The 23,827-nt window shown below is 48.0% G+C and overlaps 1 protein-coding gene across 4 annotated transcripts in view; it reads left to right on the top strand.

Moving 5' to 3' along the window:
* CTSB (cathepsin B) overlaps positions 1–19,429 on the top strand; it is a 47,236-nt gene extending 27,807 nt beyond the window's left edge. For 2 of the 4 annotated variants that reach the window (XM_068116660.2, XM_078778476.1), the window contains exons 7-10: positions 3,435–3,581; positions 6,881–6,997; positions 18,262–18,390; positions 18,863–19,429. In XM_068116660.2, coding sequence (XP_067972761.1) covers positions 3,435–3,581; positions 6,881–6,997; positions 18,262–18,390; positions 18,863–18,942 — 473 coding nt within the window. In that variant the 3' untranslated portion in view covers positions 18,943–19,429. The remainder of the gene's footprint in view (positions 1–3,434; positions 3,582–6,880; positions 6,998–18,261; positions 18,391–18,862) is intronic. The other 2 variants (XM_068116661.2, XM_078778477.1) reach the window with 1 other exon arrangement.
* Positions 19,430–23,827: the final 4,398 nt, after the last annotated feature.

The raw sequence follows: 23,827 nt of genomic DNA, 5'->3' as shown, positions 1-23,827 counted from the left end.
AGATGATTGTCATGGGGACCGCAAGGCTAACCCCTGCTCTAGCAGGGAAAATGGCCTTAAAATGCATGTTGTTGTTGTTGTTGTATATATATATATATATATATACAGTGAAACCTTGACTTACGAGTTTAATTCGTTCTGTGACCGAGCTCGTAACTCAATTTGCTCGTTTCTCAAATTAAATTTCCCCATTAAAATGCATTGAAATGCTATTAATCCGTTCCAGCCCGCCAAAAACCACACCAATTTTTTTTTAAATATATATATATATAAATATCTCGCGCTTTATATTTCACCTGCATGCAGCATACAAGTTGGCAGGATGGCCTGGACTGGAGGTACGCACACTTGACTCTAAACTGTCCAGCCTGGGTTTGAATCCCGACCCAGCTATAACCTGTCATGTCGGTGTTTCACAGGCAGGGTGATTCATCAATGTGTGTACCGCTAAACTGGGCGCCCCGTTTGCGTCCCATTAGTTGTTGGATGTTAAGGATCTGTGTAGTGTTCTGATAGTGTTCTGGGCCCTGTGCTATTTCTGGTCTTCATCAATGACCCATCGAAAACCTTCATCTTTTCTACCCCCGGTAATTCACCCCAGAGTCCTTGCAGTGTTCATATGTTTTATTCCTCTCCCACCTCCCCCCAAGTCCTCCCGATGTCCCTGCTCTCAAATGTTGTGTTTGTGTCCTTCCCCCTCTCTCCCCATCTTGTCTGCCGCTCCCCTTGTTTTTTGTGTTTTGTGTGTCGGTTTGTCTTTTTGTGTGATTAATGTTAGCTCTTTCACGAGCCTCGATCTTGTATACAAAACAAAAAAAAAAAAAAATCTCACCGTGTCTTCCACAAAGAGAAGGCGAGCTATCGCCGGCACTCTGAACAAGTTGTGGCCTGGCATGCTCTTCTCCTCTGCCGTTATATACGTCCTTCTCGGCATCTTTTTCCAGAAGAGCCCTGTCTCGTCACAGTTGAAGATTTGCTGGGGGATGTATGTATGCTTCGGCTTCTATCATGAATGGAGATTCTATCTATCATTCTTCTATTCTTCTATCATGAATCCATGAATGGAGAATGGAGATCTATCATCTATCATGAAAGCATTATGTTTGCCACTCTGTCAAAGCGCCTTTGGGCTTCTGGAAAAGCGCTATACAAAATAAATGAATTATTATTATTATTATTATTATCAGTTCGGCAAAAGTTATAATAAAATCTTCAGCTGCCTTCACATCCGAGCTTGCTGCCTCACCATGCCTGACGACGGAGTGAATGCCGGTCCTCTTCTTAAAATTATCAAACCATCCCCGACTGGCTTTGAATGACTCTTCCGATGCCTCGTCCGTTGATGTTCCCGCCGTCTGCTGCACCAAATCCCCGTAAATGTCTCGTGCCTTCTCACACATGATGCTCTCGGTCACGGTATCTCCTGCGAGCTGCTTCTCCGTCAACCACACAAACAACAACTTCTCCATCTCTTCATGGACAGAGGTCCGGAGCTTTGAAATAATCGTAACGCCCTTGGCTGGCGTTATAGCCTTTATCGACTCCTTCTGCTTCAAAATCGTACATATCGCAGAAGTACTACGATCGTACTGCCTCGCCAAGTCGACAACACGCACACCTCGCTCATGTTTTTCGACGATTGCGTGTTTTATATCCAAGCACATCATCCTCTTCTTCTTCTCAGTACTGCCCTTGGCACTCAATTTCTTAGGACCCATGGTTAAAACTAAAATTTTCCAAAATAACCAAAATGCGAAAACGAAGCAGCAGCGATATACGGCAGAGATGCTTGCACGGCAAGATAACCACGTGACCTGAACGCTCGTTGGGCCACCCAGTGGCGGGTGGCGTAAGCTCGTAACTCAGATCTCGGCTCGCATCACAAAGCAATAAACCGCCCGAGCGATGGCTCGTATCTCGGAAAACTAGTAAGTTGGTGCACTCGTAAGTCAAGGTTTCACTGTATATATATATATATATATATATATATATATATATATATATATATATATATATATATACGGTATATATATAAATATATATATATATATATATATATATATATATATATATATATATATATATATATACATATATATATATATATATTGTTACGGACCGCGGATAAGATGTTGTTTTGCCGAGCGGATGGCACCGCGGCCCTAACAGTTACCCCGACTAACCCGATTCCTGAACGTTGGCCGAATCGCGCCACAGATATTCAATGGGGAAACCTCTAAAGCGACCGAATGTAAAGAGGAAGAAGAAGAAGACGTACAGAAGAGTAACAGGATTTATTATCTACACACACTAAGCAAAAGGAGCAGTCAAGGTTATATACAGGGAAAATGGAAAAAGCAGGTGACACAGTGCAAATATTAACTTATACAAGCTTACTTATACCCAGGGACAAGACAAAAGACAGACTACGAACACACTTACACGGGGGATGATGATAGGAATGGCAGGAGGTGGATGGCTGGAGGGGGAGGAAGGGTCAGGTCCCTGCAAACGGCAGGGCTGGAGGTGACAGCTCCGACTCCTCGCGTTCTTGGCGGGAAAACCTCGGTGGCGTCGACGCAACTCTTGGTGTCCCTTTTTGTGCTCCTCCTCAACTCAACCCTCACAAGGCTTGCTGTCTTTCTTGGCTTCACTCTGCCTCACTCTGCCTCACTTCTCTTTACTTCTCCCACTCTCTTTTGTAACCAACTCTCTTTCCGCCACCAACCACCAACCAACGTTCTGACGCGCCTTTCTTTGCACGTCTCTCGCTTGGTCCAACCACACACTCGGCTCTTGCGCGCGCGCTTTTATAGCGCCTCAGGCGATCAAGCCGCCGGCCTTCAGGCCACCCCCCTCGGTGAGCTCGCTTCGGCCCTGATTGGTGGGCACAGGCCCTCTGACTCCACCCTTGATGACGATGGGCGGGCACGCCCTTCTTCCCCGAGCTGAGCACATGCTTAATGGCGGCAATTGTAGTTGGCAATGCGAATGGCAATTGACGAAAAGGGGGGTTGGAAGGGAATCTACCTTATTTCACTTGGTGCAATGGAGTATTTCAATTAATGGAAGACAAGGCCTTACCCTAATACACATAATAAGGAAATAAACTACTGAACAGGGATATTATGGTGTCCTTCATGTATGCTTTATGGAACTAACTACGGGAACGCCCTTTGACCTTTATACAACACTGGAGTAAGGAGGGCGATATTTTACAACAATTTACGCTACAACAACAACAAAAAAAAAAACATTCTCATATCCACAACAATATATTATAATTTCGGTTTGTATATTTTGCTCATAAATTGGTTTGCATATTTTCAAATGTGTATGGAGGATTACCAGATTTTGATGGATGGAAGTCGTGGCATTCGGAAATTAAAACATGTAATTGGAATTACCTTGTGTATGTTCTTTGCCATCGCCAGGGTGTCGCCCGTACACATTTCCTCCATGCGAGCACCACATTAATGGATCTCGCCCACAATGCACCACTGAGCGTGGAGACACACCTGAGTGCAAACACAAGTGCAGCACAGGGTACTCACCCTCGTATGAAAAGGACAAGTACTTTGGTAACTTCATTTTTGCCTCATTGTGACCGTTCCACTAACCTTCGAGAGATGTTTATTCTCACTATTTAAAGATAGCTTTCTTCTCCATCTCCCTCTGCTCCTCCACCTCCTTCTCTTCCCTATATAAGTGGCAAAGCCTTTTTTGTTTTTGTTTTTTTTGTTGACAAGATCGAGGCTCATGTAAGAGCTTGCACATTAAACACGCAACACACATTAGCACATAAAACACAAAAAACATAAACGGACCCATAAAACAATAAAGGGAGGGGGAGACAGATGGGGAGAGAGAGGGAAGCACACAATCACAACAGTAGAGAATAGGGACATCGGGAGATCTGTGGAATGGAGGGGGCTGGGGGTGGGGGGAGTTGGAGGAAATGGGTAAGCCTTGCTCTGCCTCGACTCTGTAGCGGCTATGTAAGCATCAAGCTTCTGCCCTGCTTCAATCACAATACTCCTCCACTCCCCTCCCCTCTGTCCTCAGCCAACTCTCTCCACTCTCCATCCGAGAGTCCACATATTCAATACCATCATTCCCGAGTCCGCCTCAATCCCATTCCCATCCGACAACCACGATCACAGACACGTGCACTACCGCCCACATCATCTACACGACCATCCTCGTGCACACTCGTAGCACTCTCATCGCTTCTTGCACCCACAGCACTCCCAACACCGAGACTGCACCAACTGCAACCACAATGCCATCACCCCCATTTGAAACGCCCTCCTCCCCCCCCCCCCCCCCCCAAACCATTGCATCCACACAGCCCACCACCCAAACCTCACCTACACTCTCGCCCAAACCCATCCCAGCCAGTCTATGGTCCACCCCTTCTGCACCTTCTGCACCTTCTGCACCTCCAACACCACCCAACATCACCCACACCTCCCACCAATGGATGCGCTTATCATAGGCCCACCCAACAAACATGATGGACTCTCTTGAACTGATCCCCCACCCTCTGACAAATCCAGCAAATGTATTTACCTTTGTCCACCAAGTTTCATCCGAATCCATCCATAACTTTTGGGATATCGTTTTTGCCCATATCTCTCAATGGTGAATAAATCACTTAATAAATTCTAGGATCTGGATCCACATCTTCACCAAAATCTATTAAATTGGTCCTTGCCACACACCCAACCTGTCGATCCTGGTTAAGGTGACTGGCTTGAGATATCAGGATCTCGAGTCTGAGGCCCTGCCGTGCCGTCGGGCCAGCAGCCACAGGCTGCATACGAAACGGCAACAACAACGACCCAACATGGCCACTAGGTTTTGGCATACCTCAATACCTCATGCACAATTCTTTGAAATATCATGCTATACATTTATCGCTTTTGGCCCCAACTCTCAATCGTGAAGAATCACTTGAGAAATAATTTTTTTTTATCGTATCCAGATCCGGATCTTCACCAAAATCAAATCGATTTGGCCTTGTCACACACCAAGCCTGTCCACCAAGTTTTGTCCGAATCCGTCCACAACCTTTTGAGATATCGTGCTGTATATAGTTTTTAGCCCTATCATTCCTTGGTAAAGGATCACTTCAAACAATCTCTCAGATCCAGATCCGGATTCGAATCTTTACCCTAATTGAATCAATTCTTCCTTGTCACACACACAACTTGTCCACCAAATTTTGTCCAAACCCGTCCACAACGTTTTGAGATATCGTGCTACATATCGAGTATAGCCCTATCCCTCAATGGTGAAGAATCACCGGTACTTAAAAAATTCTCAGAACCGGGTTTGGATCTTCACTATAATTGAATTAATTATTTTATTGCCACACACCCAACCTGTCCACCAAATTTCGTGGGAATCCATCCATAACGTTTTGAGATACCTTGTTCACAGACAGACAGATAGGGGTGAAAACATAATGTCTGTCCACCGTTGGTGGTAGAGGTAACAACCTTCCATAGTCTCTACCTACCCGGAGGTCTGAGGATAGCAGAGGGCGAATGGAGGGGAGGGAGGTCGTAGTAATAGTAGTAGGAGGAGTTCGACATCTTCATTTAGAGGATTATTCAGACATCAGACCCGTCTACACTCTTGTGCGTCCGTGGTAATTTTGACCACAAGTTGACCTTGGTGTGGGTACCATTGCCAAATCCAAATTTGTATCCTGCAGGTTGAGTGTGGTCTTTGTCCCCCGTCGCACCGCGGAGCGAAAGGGGGACTATTGTTTTCCCCTCCGTCCGTGTGTCCGTCCGTCCATGCGTGCGTGCGGGCGTGCGTGCGTTAGCGAAGGACCGCATTCGAATTTGGTGTGTGGGTGCAACCCACGTCAAAATCCAAGATGGCCGCCGCCATGTATGTCTGATGCCATGTATGTCTGAACCTTGTGAGCGGAATATCTTGAAAAATAAGCGAAGTACCAACTTCTAATCTGGTGTGTGGGTGTATCTAGGCATAAGGAAGAACGCTGTTTAAAATTGGGTCGCCACGTCAAAATCAAAGATGGCCGCCTCCATGTATGTCTGAACCTTGTCAGCGAAATATCATATCATAGCATGTTTTCTGCGTCTTCCACTTTGTCAACTCACATCACTTCCCCGACGGGGGACCTAGGCGTAACGCTTGTTATTTTTATTTTCTACCGTCTCTGCCTAAATGAACCAAAGCAGCCATTTAAACACAAGCAAGGTGATCACAAAGTGCATTACACGTGCGCTCACAATCGAAACGTTCACCACTCCTCACTTCCCCATTTGATGCCTTTTTCACCTGCACTCATTTTAAACCGTTGGATGATTGCATTAGTCCAGCAGTAGAATTCCATTTTGTACGATCGATTTGCATTTTGAAAGCATAAATATATACACAACATGTTGTTGATGTGCTTTATGTGACCACCTGTCATTTGTGGTACTTCATTTATTATCGTTACTCGTGGGCACTCCCACCTTTGGGCTGGGGTACCCTTCTCAGCCCACCTTTGGTGAGTAATGTGCTGCGGCACATTGTTGGAAATGCACTTTATAATTTTTGTCATTTTTGAATTGTTTTTATTGATCACAACATGTCGTACTCCATATCATAAGATAAAGGAAGATGATTTGTAATACCAGGAGGTCGGCGCAGGGTAAGGCTAAAGTACGTGCTCATTTGCTGGCCTCGGATGGCCACTGAAGGCCTGTATTGGGGTTGGAACCAGAGGTAGAACCAGGTTTGGAACGTATACGTAGGCCCAAGAACTGATGTCAAGCTTGGAGTTTCGATGAAATCCACGTTTGCTCCATTATCGTGCGATTCATTTTGGCTGATGGCCGTATTTATTTATTTTTAGGTGAGAGATCCTACAGTGTTGGCTCAAACGAGGAACAAATACGAACAGAGATATACTTGAATGGGCCTGTGGAAGCCGACTTCAGTGTGTATGGAGATTTCTTGCACTACAAGTCAGGTATGTTGATCGCCATATTGTTTTGAAAAAAAATTGGGGGGAGGGTGGGTATTGTTGTCTCTGTCCGTCTGTCTGTCCTCTATGTCTATCTGTATCCTTCTGTACGTCTGTCTAGCTGCTCCTAAACGGTTGTGCAGATATTCACCAAACTTGGTAGTTACGATCACCACCTGGTAAGAAGATATGAGAGTAGTATCATTTTTGGCTCCACCCCTCAGGTCCATGGGGTGGGGTCATAAGGTCAAATACCAAAAAATGCAATTACGGGCACATTTTAAAACATTTTAAATTAAACTTTGTACATGCAATCAACATTACTTTGTCTATGCAATCAGAATTGGGGGATGCATGGAATATATATAAAACGAATTTTTGGATTATACCTCCAGTTCATGCCCCAGGGTTCAAAACAGGAAAAAGTTTTAACTCACAATTTGACATTGGGTCAATCCTGGTGGAACTTTTTGCGATCTTTCAACTTTGCTTTAGGTGGAAGGCGTGGGGATTTGCGATGGCGTGCCATCGACTTCTCTCTAGTTAGTCTCCCCCTGCAAGACTATTGCAGTGTGCATGTGCGTGTGCGTGTGCATGCGCGCATATGTCTGTGTCTGTGTCCATATATTTTTTCTTTTGAAATATTTTTTTCCCTGCAACCGCTTTTCCGATTGATGCAAAACATTGAAAGTCAGAGTGACTCCCCATGGAGAATATTTTATTGATAAATCTGACCTCATATGTCACATGGTATGGCAGCCATATTGGATGAAAGGGAAAAAAATTGAACATCATTTTCTCTGAAACCACTCAACGAAAAAAATTGGAACTTGGCATATGTCATCAACTCCCCATGGGATATATAGGGTGATAACTATGACCTCATCGGTGAAGCGGTATTCGAACCATAATTTGTGAAATCAAATTCTTATCCGAAAAATCAGAAACTTCATATATCTGATCTACGGCCCGATGTGAGTGAAGAATTAAACTTATGATGTCATTGGTCACGTGGTCTGGCGGCCATATTGGATTAAAAATAAAAACGTTTAAAAAAACCCTCTCAGAACTGCTCAACAGATTGATGTAAAACCTCAACCATATATGATCGATATAGTTTTTTTCCCCTCATATTCACTATTGCATGATGAATTGAATTGCGAATGATGAATTGCGAAAGATGATGGGAATAGAGCCTGTGATTGATGCTGTGAAGAGGAACAGGTTGAGATGGTTTGGTCATGTGTTAAGGAAGGATGAAAGTGACTGGTTGAGAAGAGTGATGGAAATGAATGTGGAAGGAAGTAGAAGACGGGGAAGACCGAGAAAGACTTGGCTAAAGATGGTGGAAGAAGAAATGCGGGCAAGGGGGTTAACAAGGAGAGATGCAGAAAATAGGGCAAAATGGAGAAGATTGTCATGGGGACCGCAAGGCTAACCCCCGCTCTAGCAGGGAAAATGGCCTTAAAATGCATGTTGTTGTTGTGTATTCACCATTGATGCAATTTAGCCTTAATGTGCACAAAAGTGGTCATTAAATATCCTCATAGTCAATAAAGCTACGGATAATGGTAATGTATGTGACATAATAGGGTGTGTGGATGATACAGGAAGATAGGCCATAATAGTAGTGCAGGGGTCAGCTTAATTTTTTTTTTGGTAGTCTGCCGGGCCACCGAAACTTCTTTTTGGTGGCCCATATATTATTTGATGGTGAATCTGTGATAGTGAGTTTTTTTATTAAACAGGGACAGGAAAAACACAATACAGGGAAATACAAGAATAAAAATGGATTTTATTTTTTTACTATTGAAGGAGCCGGGGCTCCCACGTCGATCGGAAGAATGGACGCGACAAAAAGCTAGAATTCATCTGAGTTGCTTTAATGAAATCAAACACTCAGGCACTCTGAAAAACCGTTTATCAGTCAGCAATATATATCTATTCCGCCAGGGGGTTTGCCCAGGCCCGGCGCCAGGGGGCGTGGCCCAGCGTCCTGGCTGCGGCCTGGCAAGTTGAGCGCGGGCCTGGGCGTCCTGGACGAGCCCGGCATGGTGATCGCTCCGCGTCCTTGATAGGTGCAAGGCGATTGTGAAAACTCAGCGGCAGCCGCTACACACGTCCCCCCAGAATCGACTTGCACCGGCAGGGTCAATTTGAGGGGGGTCCTGATGACCCGGCCGAAGCGACCCCTGGCGGGTCGTGGGAGGGGGTCCGGTGAGGTGGTGGGCGGTCGAGTGGGGGGCACCGTGGACGGGGGACGGCCTCGCCGCGGCGGAAGGGCCACCCGTGGTGGGTGGTCGACGTCCACGTGCGCCGGCTTGAGGCGGTCCACAGCAATCCGGTCCGACCTGCCGCCGATGTCGATGACGAACGACTTGTCGTCCCGTCGCAGCACCCGGAAGGGCCCGTCGTACGGCGGCTGGAGTGGCCACCGATGTGCGTCGTGACGCACAAAAACATACTCCGCTGTGCGGAGTGCTGGGGGGACGTAGGACTGGGGGTCACCGTGGTGGGATGTTGGCACGGGGGCAAACCGTCGGGCGGCCTCCTGGAGGTCCGAGCGCTGGTGAGCTGCGGACCAGGGACTGGTAGCGTCGGGCACAAATTCGCCCGGGACGCGTAGCACCTGGCCATAGACAAGCTCGGCGGTGGATGCCTGGAGGTCCTCCTTGGGGGCCGTGCGAAGGCCCAAAAGGACCCACGGCAGCCGGTCGGCCCACCCGACGTCTTGAAGGCCGGCCATGAGCGCGGCCTTCATGGAGCGGTGGAATCGCTCGCACAACCCGTTTGCTTGGGGGTGGTAGGCCGTAGTACGGTGGAGCTTGATCCCCAGGTTGCGGGCGACCGCGCCCCACAGCTCGGAGGTGAACTGTGGACCGCGGTCTGACGAGATGTCCGCCGGTGCGCCGAAGCGGGCGACCCAGGTGGCGATGAAAGCCTGCGCCACGTCGGCGGTGGTGGTGGAGACGAGGGGAATGGCCTCCGGCCACCTGGTGGTCCTGTCCACCATGGTGAGCAGGTGTGTGAACCCCCGTGACGGGGGGAGGGGGCCCACCAGATCCACGTTGACATGGTCGAAACGTCGTTCGGGCACGGTGAAAGGTGCCAGCGGGGCCTGGGTGTGTCGGTGGACCTTGGCCCGTTGGCAGGCCGTGCAGGCGCTGGTCCAATCGCGGACGTCCCGACGAAGGCCGTGCCAGACGAAACGCGCCGACACCAGCTTCTGGGAAGCTTTCCGGCCCGGGTGGGAAAGGCCGTCGAGGGAGGCGAAGATGCGGCGTTGCCAGGCGACGGGCACGATGGGGCGAGGCTGGCCTTGGGAGACGTCGCAGAGCAGGACAGTGTCCGCGCAGGGGATGTCGGCCAGGCGGAGGCCCGTGTCCGCCGCCCGGAGGGCTTGCACCGTGGTGTCGGTGGTTTGGTCCGCCGCCATAAGCGCAAAATCCACGCCCAGGTGGACCGCGTTCGCGCTGGCCCGGGAAAGACAGTCGGCCACGGCGTTGTTTTTGCCGGCGACGTGCCGGATGTCCGTGGTAAACTCCGACACGGCGGAGAGGTGGCGCTGTTGGCGGGCCGACCATGGCTCCGTGACCTTGGCCATGGCGTAAACCAACGGCTTGTGGTCGACGAATGCCGTGAAAGGTCGGCCCTCCAGGAGGTGGCGGAAATGGCGGACGGCCAGGTGTAGACCGAGGAGCTCCCGGTCAAACGTGCTGTATTTGAGCTCGTTCGGCCGGAGCTGCCGGCTGAAAAAAGCGAGTGGCTGCCAAACCCCGTTCACCCATTGCTCATGTACGGCGCCCACCGCGTAGTCGGAGGCATCCGTGGTGAGGGCGATGGGAGCGTTGAGCACCGGGTGAGCGAGCAGTGTTGCGTCGGCGAGGGCCCGCTTTGAGCCTTGGAAGGCCGCATCCATTGCTGCGGACCAGGCGATGTCGTGCTTGGCCGGCATGCCCCGGAGGGCTTCGTAGAGGGGCCGCATGAGCTGAGCAGCGCGGGGCACGAAGCGGTGATAAAAATTCACCATTCCCAGGAATTCCTGCAGGGCCTTTATGGTGCGGGGACGCGGGAACGTGGTGATGGCCTCGACCTTGGTTGGCAGCGGCACGGCCCCGTTCTTGGTGATGTGATGGCCCAAAAAATCAACGGCCGTCGTGCCGAAGTGGCATTTGGCCGGGTTGACGATGAGGCCGTGCTCGCTGAGGCGCTCGAACAGCGTCCGGAGGTGGAGGAGGTGCTCGGCCCGGGATGTGCTGGCGACGAGGATGTCGTCCAGGTAAACGAAAAGGAACGGCAGGTCACGCAGCACGCCGTCCATCAAGCGCTGGAACGCCTGAGCCGCGTTCTTGAGACCAAACGGCATCCGCAAGAATTCGAATAAGCCGAACGGCGTGATGACTGCCGTTTTAGGGACGTCGGCCGCCCTGACAGGTACCTGGTGATATCCCCGTATGAGGTCAATTTTCGAAAAAATGACCCGTCCCGCCAGACGGGCGGAGAAGTCTTGGATATGCGGGATCGGGTACCTGTCGGGGGTGGTAGCGTCATTGAGACGGCGGTAGTCGCCACACGGGCGCCATCCACCCCCCGGCTTTGGCACGATGTGCAGTGGCGAGGCCCACGCGCTATCGGAGCGCCGCACGATGCCGAGGTGCTCCAACGCGTCAAATTCGGCCTTCGCTACGGCGAGCTTGGCTGGGTCGAGGCGGCGGGCCCTGGCGTAGACCGGCGGGCCCGTGGTTGGTATGTGGTGCTCGATCCCATGCCGTACTGCGACGGCCGAAAACGTCGGCCGCGTGAGGGCCGGGAACTCCGTGAGCAGGCGAGCAAACTCGTTCGCCGCCGGGACGGCGCATGCCAGCTCGGTCGGCGCGGAGCTGCTCAATGTGCATACCAGGGAGCTGAAGGTTTCAGCGTTGATTAAACGACGCCGTTGGACGTCCACCAGCAGTCCGTGTGCGCAGAGGAAGTCGGCGCCTAGCAGAGCCACGGGCACGTTGGCGGTTACAAACGTCCAAGCAAAGCGTTGGCCGCCGAAGCAGAGGGTGACGTCGCGCGGGCCGAAGGTGCGGATAGTCGATCCGTTGGCCGCAACTAAGGAGGGGCCGCAAACCGCGGATTGCCTGTCCTGGTCAGAGGCGGGTATGACGCTCAGTTGGGCGCCGGTGTCGCACAGGAAGCGCCGTCCGGACGCTTTATCCGTGATGAACAGTAAGTTGCCCGTGTGGCCGGCGCTCATGGCTGGTAATGAACGCCGGCCCGGCCGTTTCCCGGCCTGCCGAAGGTGCACGGGGGTCGGCATGTCCGGGCCTTCTGTCCGAACCTGGCATGATAGTAACACCACGCTTGGTCAGGTGGAGGCCTCGGTCGTCGTGCCGGAGGTGGTCGGCTCGGTAGAGCGGCCGCCAATGGCGTCGGCAGTTCGGCCGTCGACCGTGCCGGGTGCTCGGGCACCCTGGGTGTTGCGTCGGACGGCGGTGGGTCCCATGTCGCCGCTACGATGCGCTGTCCTGCGGCGGAGATCTTGTCGGCTTCTCTGGCAAGGGCCCGGGGATCTGTGATCGTCGTGCTTGCCAGGGCGAGGCGTACCGGGTTAGGCAGCTGACGGAAGAACAGCTCCCGGAACAGGAATGCCGGAGAGTGCTCGCCGAGCAGTGAAAGCATGTAGTCCATGCGCTCGGAAGGGCGCGTGTCGCCGAGCTCAGGCAGATCGAGCAGGCGCCGTGCGCGTTCCGCCGATGGGAGGGCGAAAGCATCGAGGAGCAGCTTCTTAATCGCGCCGTATTTGTCAGCGGCTGGCGGGCTTTCGAGGAGGCTCAGGGCGCGGGCCGCGGTAACCGACCCGAGCGCAGCTACCACATGGTGGAAGCGGGTGTCGTCGGCCGTGATGCCTCGCAGGGCGAACAGGGACTCCGCCTGTGCGAACCAAACCGCCGCGTGAGCCTCCCAGAAGGTAGGCAGTTTAAGGGCGACTGCCGTGTCCATGTCGATAGGTCACCAATGAAGGAGCCGGGGCTCCCACGTCGATCGGAAGAATGGACGCGACAAAAAGCTAGAATTCATCTGAGTTGCTTTAATGAAATCAAACACTCAGGCACTCTGAAAAACCGTTTATCAGTCAGCAATATATATCTATTCCGCCAGGGGGTTTGCCCAGGCCCGGCGCCAGGGGGCGTGGCCCAGCGTCCTGGCTGCGGCCTGGCAAGTTGAGCGCGGGCCTGGGCGTCCTGGACGAGCCCGGCATGGTGATCGCTCCGCGTCCTTGATAGGTGCAAGGCGATTGTGAAAACTCAGCGGCAGCCGCTACACTATGCTGTTGTCTGTGACCGCCAGCGTCAAAGTGGTATCCAGTCAGTGGTATTTGTAAGTGCAAGCTAAAATGGCAATCCATTATACATTATTCACAATTAATTTTCTTTTAAACCTCACATTAACTCTAACTATTGGTAGTTTTCTCAAGCCCCCTCCCCAACCCCCCAACAAATACAAAGATACAAATTGATAAAGTTCACACTCCTCAAAACAGATTTGACACCATTGAAACGCAACGACAAAAATCCATGCATTGTATGTAACGTAAAAGGCACCCCTTATTTGGAATTTGCAAGTAAAACGTTATTGTATAGTGAAAGAGCCAGTGATAGCTGTCATTGTACAATATATACAGAATGAGCGACCAAGGGGAGACTTTGCGCTGTACACGTTTATGTTTTTCATTTACATGAAAAAGGTTCTCTGTACAACTTTTGTTTCTTCGCCAAGGTTATTTGAACAACTTTTACTTTCATTTCCCTGCCTTGGTACCATTCTGAAATCAAATATGGTCTACAGCTTAAATTGTGCATATAATTATCTTATGTATTGCATACCAACATTCCTCAAGAAGAAAAAGTATTTGGCAATTTTAACACATACTCCTACCACTCTTGCTCAAGGACAGATGAAGGGTCTTTTCAACTCTTGCTTTGTGTTTACGAGGATGATCTATAATTAGCTTTGTTCGTGAACTTTTAATAAGGGGCGCGAGGGCAAAGCCGATGGATCAAACGAAACAATCCAAAGCTGTACCTTCTTCCAACTCGCCTTGGAGAATCTGTCAATTTTGGAATGATCTTGAGAAAAATTTGCGCTAACCAAACAAATCTTTGAGACGAAGTTAGCTCAATGGTTGCATCGCTAGGCAACCCCATTTTGTTTGAATCTCGCTGTTACTCCGCCCTCAAAGGCAAATTTGATTGGTCGAGATGACGTAAAGATTTTCCTAAGTACTGATAAACTGGAGGTCTTTGGAAGTGCAAACACGGTGATTTGTGTTCTGGTGTTCAAAGTGTAAAATTGGATTGAAATGAAGTAGTTCCTCGATCATAGACTGACTTCTGTCAGACAGACAGATTGAAACAACTGCTGAACCCCGCTTTGCTCGTTCTGTGGGGGTAGAAACACAGGAAGTGTCTCTGATACGTTGCTTGGAGGAAGTACTGCACTTGGGTCGTCTAAATATAAACTCTCCAACGTATTTTGACTTAATGACATCAAGTTGAAGTCAAAATATTAAACAAGGCCTATGATCGAAATATGTGAGTGAGCAAGGTTGGAAGGCTGACAAAGAAGTGATTGATGGGTAAGCACAGCCTGGATGATGATATGGATGGGGGAAGATGGGGTAGGGGTGACAGATCATCAAATAAAAGTCCATTAATGTGTGTCGGTATTTTACTTGCTTTCCAGTTTTTGATAAAGGTGGAAATTTCTCAGAAGACATTAGCTACTAGCTGTCCATATTTTCTATGCGTCGTAAATTGAGAAAAATGGGAGAGGTGGGAGGGCCGAGGAGAGGCGGGAGATGACAATGGTAAAAAGGGGTGCGGGGTTGCGGTGGGGAGGGAGAAAATCTGCTGGCACGTCTGCTGACAGGATCCTTGGGATGAGTTGGAATGCCAATAAATGGGTTGACGCCATCTGGTGCAAAATTTGAAATAATGAGACAGTCTATGTAAGGAATGATGGACAATCTTACCTTTGACCCCTCAATAAGTGGTAACAAATGAGTACGACTTCCCCTTTTTGATTAAGGCACTGACAAGGAGGATTACACAAAGTAAAGGCCTCAGACGAAGGGTTAGACACCTTAAATGTCAGTGTTGCTTTGCCTCCTATGGTGGTTAACACATCTACAGTCACGTGAAAAAGTAAGTACACCCCGTGTAAAGTTTTGACTTTCAACATATTTCAACATACAGCTATTTGATCTTCATTTCAACAATATTGATAGATAAAGGTGATATAATATAACAAATATCATGAAACATTTACATTTTGTTGTCCATTGTATAATTTAAATAAACATAAATGCAAATTTCGCATGTGGAAAAAGTAAGTACACCCCTACATTTATCACTACTTCAAATACCTAAAATTAGAATCGGGTGCACCAGCTCAGGTGCAAATGATTAGAACATCGTTAGAGAGGATCTTGGAGGAACTTGTCTTATTTAAACCTCAGACATTTAGTTTGGTTTGCTCTTTGTTGTTGAAGTGTGCGGCGTCACCATGCCTAGATCAAAAGCGCTCTCTGAGGCCTTCAGAAAGAAGGTTATAGATGCCTACGAGTCTGGGAAGGGATTTAAAAAGATCTCCAAACAATTTGAAATCAATCATTTGAATGTCCGGAAGATCATCGACAAGTAGAGAGGATTCCAAACAACTGCCAACTTGTTCAGGCCAGGCCGCCCCAGCAAGTTCAGACCGAGGGCAGACCACAAGATGCTGAAAGAAGTCTCTAAGAACCCCAGAATGTCATCACGGGACCTACAGGTAGCTCTTGCCACTGTTGATGTCAAAGTGCACTAGTCTACCATTAGAAAGAGGCTGCACAAATTTGATCTACATGGGAGGTGTGCCAGGAGGAAACCTTTGCTGTCCAGAAAGAGCATCAGGGCAAGACTAAAGTTTGCCAATGAACACCTCGGCAAAGACCAGCACTTCTGGAACAATGTGCTCTGGACAGATGCGTCAAAGGTAGAGCTATTTGGCCGCAGTACCAGAAGACATGTTTGGCAAAAACCAAAGACAGCATTTGACCACAGGAACCTGATACCAACTGTAAAGCATGGTGGTGGAAATATTATGGTTTGGGGAAGCTTTGCTGCATCAGGACCTGGGCAGCTCACCATCATAGAATCCACTATGAATTCTTCATTGTACCAGAGGGTGCTTGAGGATAATGTGAGGCCATCTGTCAGAAAGTTGAAGCTCAACCGAAGGTGGACCTTGCAACATGACAATGACCCTAAAGATACCAGTAAATCCACCAAGGAATGGCTGAAAAAAAAAAGAAATGGAGGGTTCTGGAATGGCCAAGTGAAAGCCCGGATCTAAATCCCATCGAGATGTTGTGGGGGGATTTGAAACGAGCTGTGCATGCAAGAAACCCCTCAAACATCGCACAGCTGAAAGAATTCTGCATGGAGGAGTGGGCAAAAATTGACTTGGCCGGTATGCACCGACCTGTAATAAAGAAAACTTCCTGCAGACTTTGTAATGTTCAATTGCTGTCAGTCCTAGTTTTATGGCAACTATCTATCTTTTATGACACTCTGAGTCCATTGGGAATTGGTAGAAATTGAGTCCTTATTCATGTCCGTGACAATCAGTGCGACCATGCGCAAAGCAAGTATCGGGTGTTGTAAACAACTGCAGCTTTTCGTCCAAGAAAATTGCATCTTTTGCTTCTAAAAACAAAGGGAAAACGTCTGAACGTCAGCTTCTTCTTGCTTCCCAACGTCCCTCACTCAAAGTCCAATTGATTCCATCTATTCCACATTATTTGACAGGGCAGCAGGCGGGCGAGCCTATTGGACAGAGGTGTGTCGGCATACCGTTGTGTGCTCCCAAAATCGATGACGCCAACCCCATCTTATTTCCAACTTTAATCTTGCTCGTTCTCATTTCTTGCTCTTCACTTGCTTTCCGCTTGTTGTGGGCCCACACGGGAAGGCCTGTTGGCACAATATCCACCTCCGCACGCCATCTCTCCGTTCCGTTCGAGAGTTCTGCTTGTAGATACCTGTCGTGATGAGTCAGCTGTGTGCTGGGTGGAACAAACGTATTTCTTCCAAATGTGGAACGTTGAGCAGTCGTTGCACTGATGACTCCCAAGTCTTTGAGGAAGGAGGAACCACTAATTCACCGTCTCACACCACCTTATTACCTGTGTCACCGAAGGTGGATGGAGGTTATGTTTTCACCCCTGTCTGTTTGTCTGTTTGTTTGTCTGTTTGTCTGTGGACAAGATATCTCAAAAAGTTGTGGACGGATTCGGACAAAACTTGGTGGACAGGTGGGTGTGTGACAAGGAAGAATCGATCCGATTTTGGTGAAGATCTGAATATGGATTCGGATATGAGAATTATTTAATTTTTAAGTGATTCTTCACCATTGAGTGATATGGTCAACCAGGTGGAGGTATACTCTCTACTGAGTGCCGTTCTAGTTCATGTCTGTTGTTTGTGTCCTTTATGACGTTTCTAAAAACAGTAAGTTTCGTGTTTGGAATGATTTTCAATTTTGTTTGACTGCCAGGTAGACAGACTGAAGCGATCGCTTTGCCATGATCTGCGTTCGTTCGCTCGGGATGAGATTCCACACAATTCGCCAAATTCAGAGCCAAAGTACAGCTGAACTGCAGGTTCTTGTGGTGTTCAAATTTAACGTTCAATTGAAACGAAGTAGTTCCTCGATCAGAGAAACACATTGATAAACATAGAGTGAAGAAGTCTCTAAACCCAGCTGTGCGCTACACATGTGGGGCAATCCGTTTAATTGGTACTTTGTGTGCACAAAGCGCTAAACAGGTAGGTGAACATCATATTCAAGGCAAGGTAAACTGCATCCCCAAACTCTCCATTTAAGGTGACCTTGTTGGTATTCGATTCTGTTGTCATGGCGATTTTATTTTTATATTTATTTGTGACCACCGCTGTCACGCCATTGGTAGATTCTAATGTGAAACAGTCAATCGCATTAAGTGCGAGTTGGTGGGCATATAGGGCCTTTTGGGACTAAACTTTTGCAATGTCTGTTAGACAGTGAATCGATTAGCTGGGCACCTTGTTATATTTTATTGAGTTGGCTGGCAAATTGGAGCCGAACGGGAAAATGTTTTGACAGCCACGATGAAGCCAAACGAGAGTTTTTGAGACGCCCGCGCTGGCTGGGAGTGAATGAGGCAAGATGCTGATGATATGTGATTGGCTTGCATTTCACAGGTGTTTACCAGCACGTGGCTGGTTCATTAATGGGTGGGCATGCCATTCGCCTTTTGGGCTTTGGCGAAGAAGGTGGAACGCCATACTGGCTGGCCGCAAACTCCTGGAATACTGACTGGGGAAACAGAGGTATGTATGCCCTTTTTATTTTATTTATTATTATTTTTGTTGGATATTGCAACTATATGGTTAAAACCACAACGCAAACCTCGATTTGAGAATGTTATACATATTGACACAAATTTTGTACCTGTGTACCCATACCCCACCACAAATGTTGTACCTGTGTACCCCCACCCCACCACAAATTTTGTGCTTGTGTACCCCCATCCCAATTTTTTTTTCTTCTGTGTCCATCTTGCCCACCCTTTGCACTCCCCTCTAACCCTCATTGTTACCCACATCACTTGTTTGTCCGTCTCCATCTGTTTTCTCCCTCGGTCCTGCTATTGGCATTTCCCCATTCTCGTTCTGCTCTTCCTTGCGTTGCGTTGCGTCCTTATCCGTTCTGTATTCCAGCTTTTCCACGAGCCTCGACAATGTACGTATAACAAAAAAATTTTTTTTTGATATTCCTTCCCTCCACGCTCTATCTCTCGAGGTTTCTTCAAGATTCTCCGTGGTAACGACGAATGCGGGATAGAAAGCGACATCGTGGCTGGGTCTCCAAAGCTTGAATGAAACGGTTGTTATTATCTCTCCGCATTATTATTACACTCCAAATACCTTGGAGTGTTCATTTGGCAGAAACAGGTTCTAATTTTAGGAATTTTAACTCTACTGCTTTATTGGCAATGGTTGCACTAGGAAGTACATGTTATTATTATTATTATTCAGTTGATTAAACTGACTCTTCTTCATCTTTGGAATGTTTAAACAAGACGTGCACTGTAGATGGTGCATGTTCTCTTACCTGCCTGCCACCTTTTCCCCACCTGTGATGATGCTGGAGATGGATTGGTGGGATAAACTGTCTCTTTTCAATGACACTTTCTGAATTACCTTCATGTATCGGTGTGATCGTGGTTTTCAAGAAACCAGTCCATGGATCGGAAAAATAAAGAATTGAAGGAAGGTCCGACAAAAAACAAACTTCAGACTAGAAAAGGTACTTTGATTGCTTTCATCCAATGATTGTAAAAAATACTTTAATAAAACGGTAATTATACCTTTTGTTTTGTCGATTGTGGGGTTAGCACCTATTAGACCGACAGTCGTGTGTGTGTGTGTGTGTGTGTGTGTGTGTGTGTGTGTGTGTGTGTACCTCTTGCTCTATGGTAGCCTCATTGCCGGAGGGCATTGTCAATTTGACGGATCTCAGGTGCACGCATGTTGTGAATACCTGGATGTGCGAAGAGCGGCTTTCCAGACTAACCGCGCTGAGAGATCGCAAGCTTCGTAACATGGTGTCAAGGAACAGCTGAAAGACCAAACTGTGCGCTCATCATTAATGATTACCATACTCTTGACAGCATTCACTGGTGCTACTGAAGCAGGTTTTTGGTAAAGGTTACGCTGCGTGGTTTGCCATTGCCTTCCCACACTTGCTGCCTGCAGTATACATCAGGAATGTATAATTTCAAGGTCCTAGAAGTGATAAATCGCCGACTCTTCAATGAAAACCTCGTGGAATCTTTATTGTCAATCAGCTAATATTAGCAGAGGGGACAGCAAGCTTTGTGATACAATGGCTTATCTGAAAAACACCAATTCCACAGTTTATAGTCTGATCAGGGATCAAATCCAGGCAAGACAGCTCAATAGGAAATGCACTACTTCTCCACTATCCTGTCGGATATTTTGATGCAGCCATGCGAATCGATCAAAACGCATGCGATGCTCCATCAATATGTTCAATCATCGGAGCATATGCAGATTGGATCGCCAATATTTGGTGATCGCTACACTACCGGTCAAAAGTTTTAGAACACCTCAATTTTTCCAGTTTTTATTGAAATATATGCAGTTTAATGTCCAGTGAATAATCTGAAATGGTACAAAGGTAAGCAGTAAACTGCTCGAGGTTAAAAAAAAAGTTTAGGTTAGCAAAAACGGGGAAATTATGTAAATTGCACAGTTATATTGTAAAAAAAGGCCTTCTTCAGGGAACAAGTAATGGGTTAACAACTTATAGCTGTTCTGCAGCAATGTAAGTAAATGAAGCCTTGAATGTTGATGCAAACAATTCCTACCGGTGTCCCAACCTCTGCTGATTACTTTTTTTTTCTTTTCTTTTTTTTGTATACTGAATCGAGGCTCGTGAAAGAGCTAACATTGATTCCACGAACAAATCAACCAGACAAACAAAACATACAAAAAGAGGGAGCGGAAGACAAGATGGGGAGAGGAGGGGAAGCACACAAACACAACACCTGAGAGCAGGGAGAAGCACGGGAGGGAGAGGGCCTGGGAGGAGGAGGCGTGGGAAGGGGGGGGGGGGCGAGGTATAAAACACAAGGAGACCAAAGACTTCCAGGACAGAAGTTGGTATTTCAAAAAAGTGTAGGATTTTGGGTGAAATTAGTGGGGGTAGAAAAGATCAAGGTTTTGGATGGGGGAAGATAAGAGATGGTGGTGAACAGCTGTTTTAAAGACCTGGAGGGTGGAGTGGGATTGAAGAGAGTGAGAGAGTTTGTTCCAGAGGCAGGAGAAAAGAGGAATGAAGGAGTGAAGGTGAGCAGAAAGTCTTGATTTTGGCAGTTTAACCATAAGAGGGTTGCAGGCAGATCTTGCGTGACCTGCAGGAATATTTGGGGGACAGAGCCCAGAGAGAGCTAGGGGGGCAAAGCCAGAGAGGAGTGGGTAGAAGACGGAAAGACCACCAACCTGCCTGCGGTGAGTGAGTGAAAGGCCCTTGGAGTTAGCTTCATCGCGGGAGATTCCAATGATTCTGAGCGCTTTGGTTTCAACAGCGTGAAGACGAGCTAGGTGTGAGGCAGGAGCACCAGCCCAGAGGGGAGAGCAGTATTCCATTGAGCTGCGGATGAAAGCCTTGTATGTGGTGAGGAGCTCAGGTGTGCCAAGGAAGGACTTCGCACGACGGAGGATGCCCAGTTGGCGACTGGCTTTGGAGGCCAGCTTGGAAATGTGGTTTTCCCAGGAAAGATCATGGCAGATAGTGAGACCCAAAAGCTTGAGTGACAGAACTTCTTGGAGAGGATTATTCAGAAAGTGGATGGGAGGGTTGTCCAGTCGGTCTTTTCGGAGAGACATCGTAAGAGTGTGAGATTTGTCAGGATTGAAAGACATGTTCCACTTGTTTGCCCAGTCTGTGATTTTGTCCAGGTCTGCAGAGAGTGAGGAGGCTGCAGACTGCCGATCTGAGGGATGAGGAATGGAGCGACAGAGAGTAGTCGTCAGCAAAGAGATAGAGAGGATTTTCAAGAGAGTCAGAGAGATCATTGATGAAGACCAGAAAAAGCACAGGGCCCAGGACACTGTCTTGGGGAATTCCAGCCTGAACGGGAAGAGGAGATGAGAGAAACCCATTCAGGGCCACACGTTGACTACGACTAGAGAGGAAGTCCGCCAGCCATGTGTGGAGGTTTCCATGGATACCAAAGGAGGAGAGTTTGGTGAGCAGAGCGGGGTGCCAGACCGCATCGAAGGCACGTGATATGTCAAGGGAGACAGCTCTAATTTCCTGTTTGGCATTGAGGACCTCCATCCATTGTTGAGAAAGCAGAAGCAGCATGTCCAGAGTAGAGTGACCAGGTCTGAAACCAAATTGATGGTCAGAGATCAAGCCATTGGAGAAGAGGAAAGATTTCATATCTGAAGCAATGATGGATTCCATGACTTTGCTGATAAATTGGGAGAAGGCTGATTGGTCTGTAGTTGCTAGGATCTGTTTTTGCACCTTTTTTGTGCAAAGCGGTGATGTTGGCTGATTTCCAAGCAGCTGGCAGATGACCTTGAGCAAAAGAGAGGGTGAAGAGAACAGAGAGAGGGAGTGAAAGAGCGGAAGAACATGATTTTAGGACCTGTGGGCTGATGCCGTCAGGACCAGTTGCAGAATCAGAATCGAGGGTTAACAGAAACTTTTCCACCTTGTCAGGAGGAAAGGACAGAGTCCAGGAGCAGCTGGGTACGACTGGGTATGGTGGGTACAGAGAGGGATGGGTTTGGGACCCAATATTTAGAGGCAAACATAGAGTTGAGGCATTCAGCTTTTTCACGTGCGGAGTCAGCCGTGTAGCCGTTTGAGGTGAGGGAGGGGATGGAGGGGGAACAAACACCAGAAAACAGATTTGACCAGACGCCACCAGGATTTGGAAGACTTGATTACAAACTTGATTGACTTGATTACAAACCCCCTGTCTGTATAAAAGCAGTATTGGAACAGACTGTTATTACACCCTCTGAAGCATTATTTGGACAATATTGCACTGCAGGAAGTAGTATATTGGAAACTGGAGGAAACTCTGACAGGAAGAGGTCTGGCAGACCCAAAGCCACAACAGAATCAGAAGAAACTCTCAGACAAGTTTCTGAGAGTCAACAGCTTGCGTGATAGGCGGCTCACAGGACAACAGCTTCAAGCACAGCTTAACACTGGTCGAAGTAAGCGAGTCTCAGTTTCAACTGTGAAGAGAAGACTTCGAGCTGCAGGTTTGACAGGGCGAGTGGCAGTAAGAAAGCCATTGCTAAGATGGCAAAATAAGAAAAAGAGGCTTGCCTGGGCAATGAAGCACTGCCAGTGGACTACTGAAGACTGGAAGAAGGTCTTATGGGCCGGTGAATCAAAATTTGAAATCTTTCGTTCATCACGCAGGGTTTTTGTACGCCGTCGAATAGGCAAGAGGATGGTTCCTCAGTGTGTGACACCAACTGTCAAACATGGAGGAGGATGCGTGATGGTCTGGGGCTCTTTTGCTGAATCCAGAGTCGGCGACTTGCACAGAGTGACTGGCACCCTGAACCAAAAGGGCTACCACAGCATTTTGCAGCACCATGCAATACCCTCTGGTATACGCCTCGTTGGTCAGGGGTTCATCCTACAGCAAGATAATGACCCTAAACACACCTCCAGGCTATGTCAAAACTACCTTCGAGGAAAAGAACAAGACGGAAGGCTTCAAATCATGGAATGGCCAGCACAGTCTCCAGACTTAAACCCCATCGAGCTGGTTTGGGATGAACACAGAAGGGTGAACAGAAGGGTGAAAGCAAAGCAACCTACAAGTGCAATGCATTTGTGGGAACTTCTGCAACAGTGTTGGGAAGAACTTCCTGAACAATATTTAATTTCCATTGTAGAAAGAATGCCACGAGTGTGTTCGGCGGTTATATCTGCAAAAGGTGGATACTTTGCTGAGTCAAAAATTTAAATTAAATTTTGTTAAACAAAATGATTCTAATTTCTTTTTTATCTCCAATTGTTTATTTGTTCTATGCTTAATTTCAGAGTACATCGAGACATTAAACTGCGTAAATTTCAATAAAAACTGGAAAAATTGAGGCGTTCTAAAACTTTTGACTGGTAGTGTATGTCTCTGATGCAGTGCCGTATGATAACCGGCTCGTGTGAGTTTTCCATTGCCAAAGCAGCACCCTCATTTGAATC

This window comes from Myxine glutinosa, chromosome 5 (genome assembly GCF_964187855.1).
Source record: "Myxine glutinosa chromosome 5, kmMyxGlut1.1, whole genome shotgun sequence".
Lineage (NCBI taxonomy): Eukaryota > Metazoa > Chordata > Myxini > Myxiniformes > Myxinidae > Myxine > Myxine glutinosa.
Note: the sequence above shows the minus strand (reverse complement) of the source record. Positions and strands in the feature narration are given on the sequence as shown.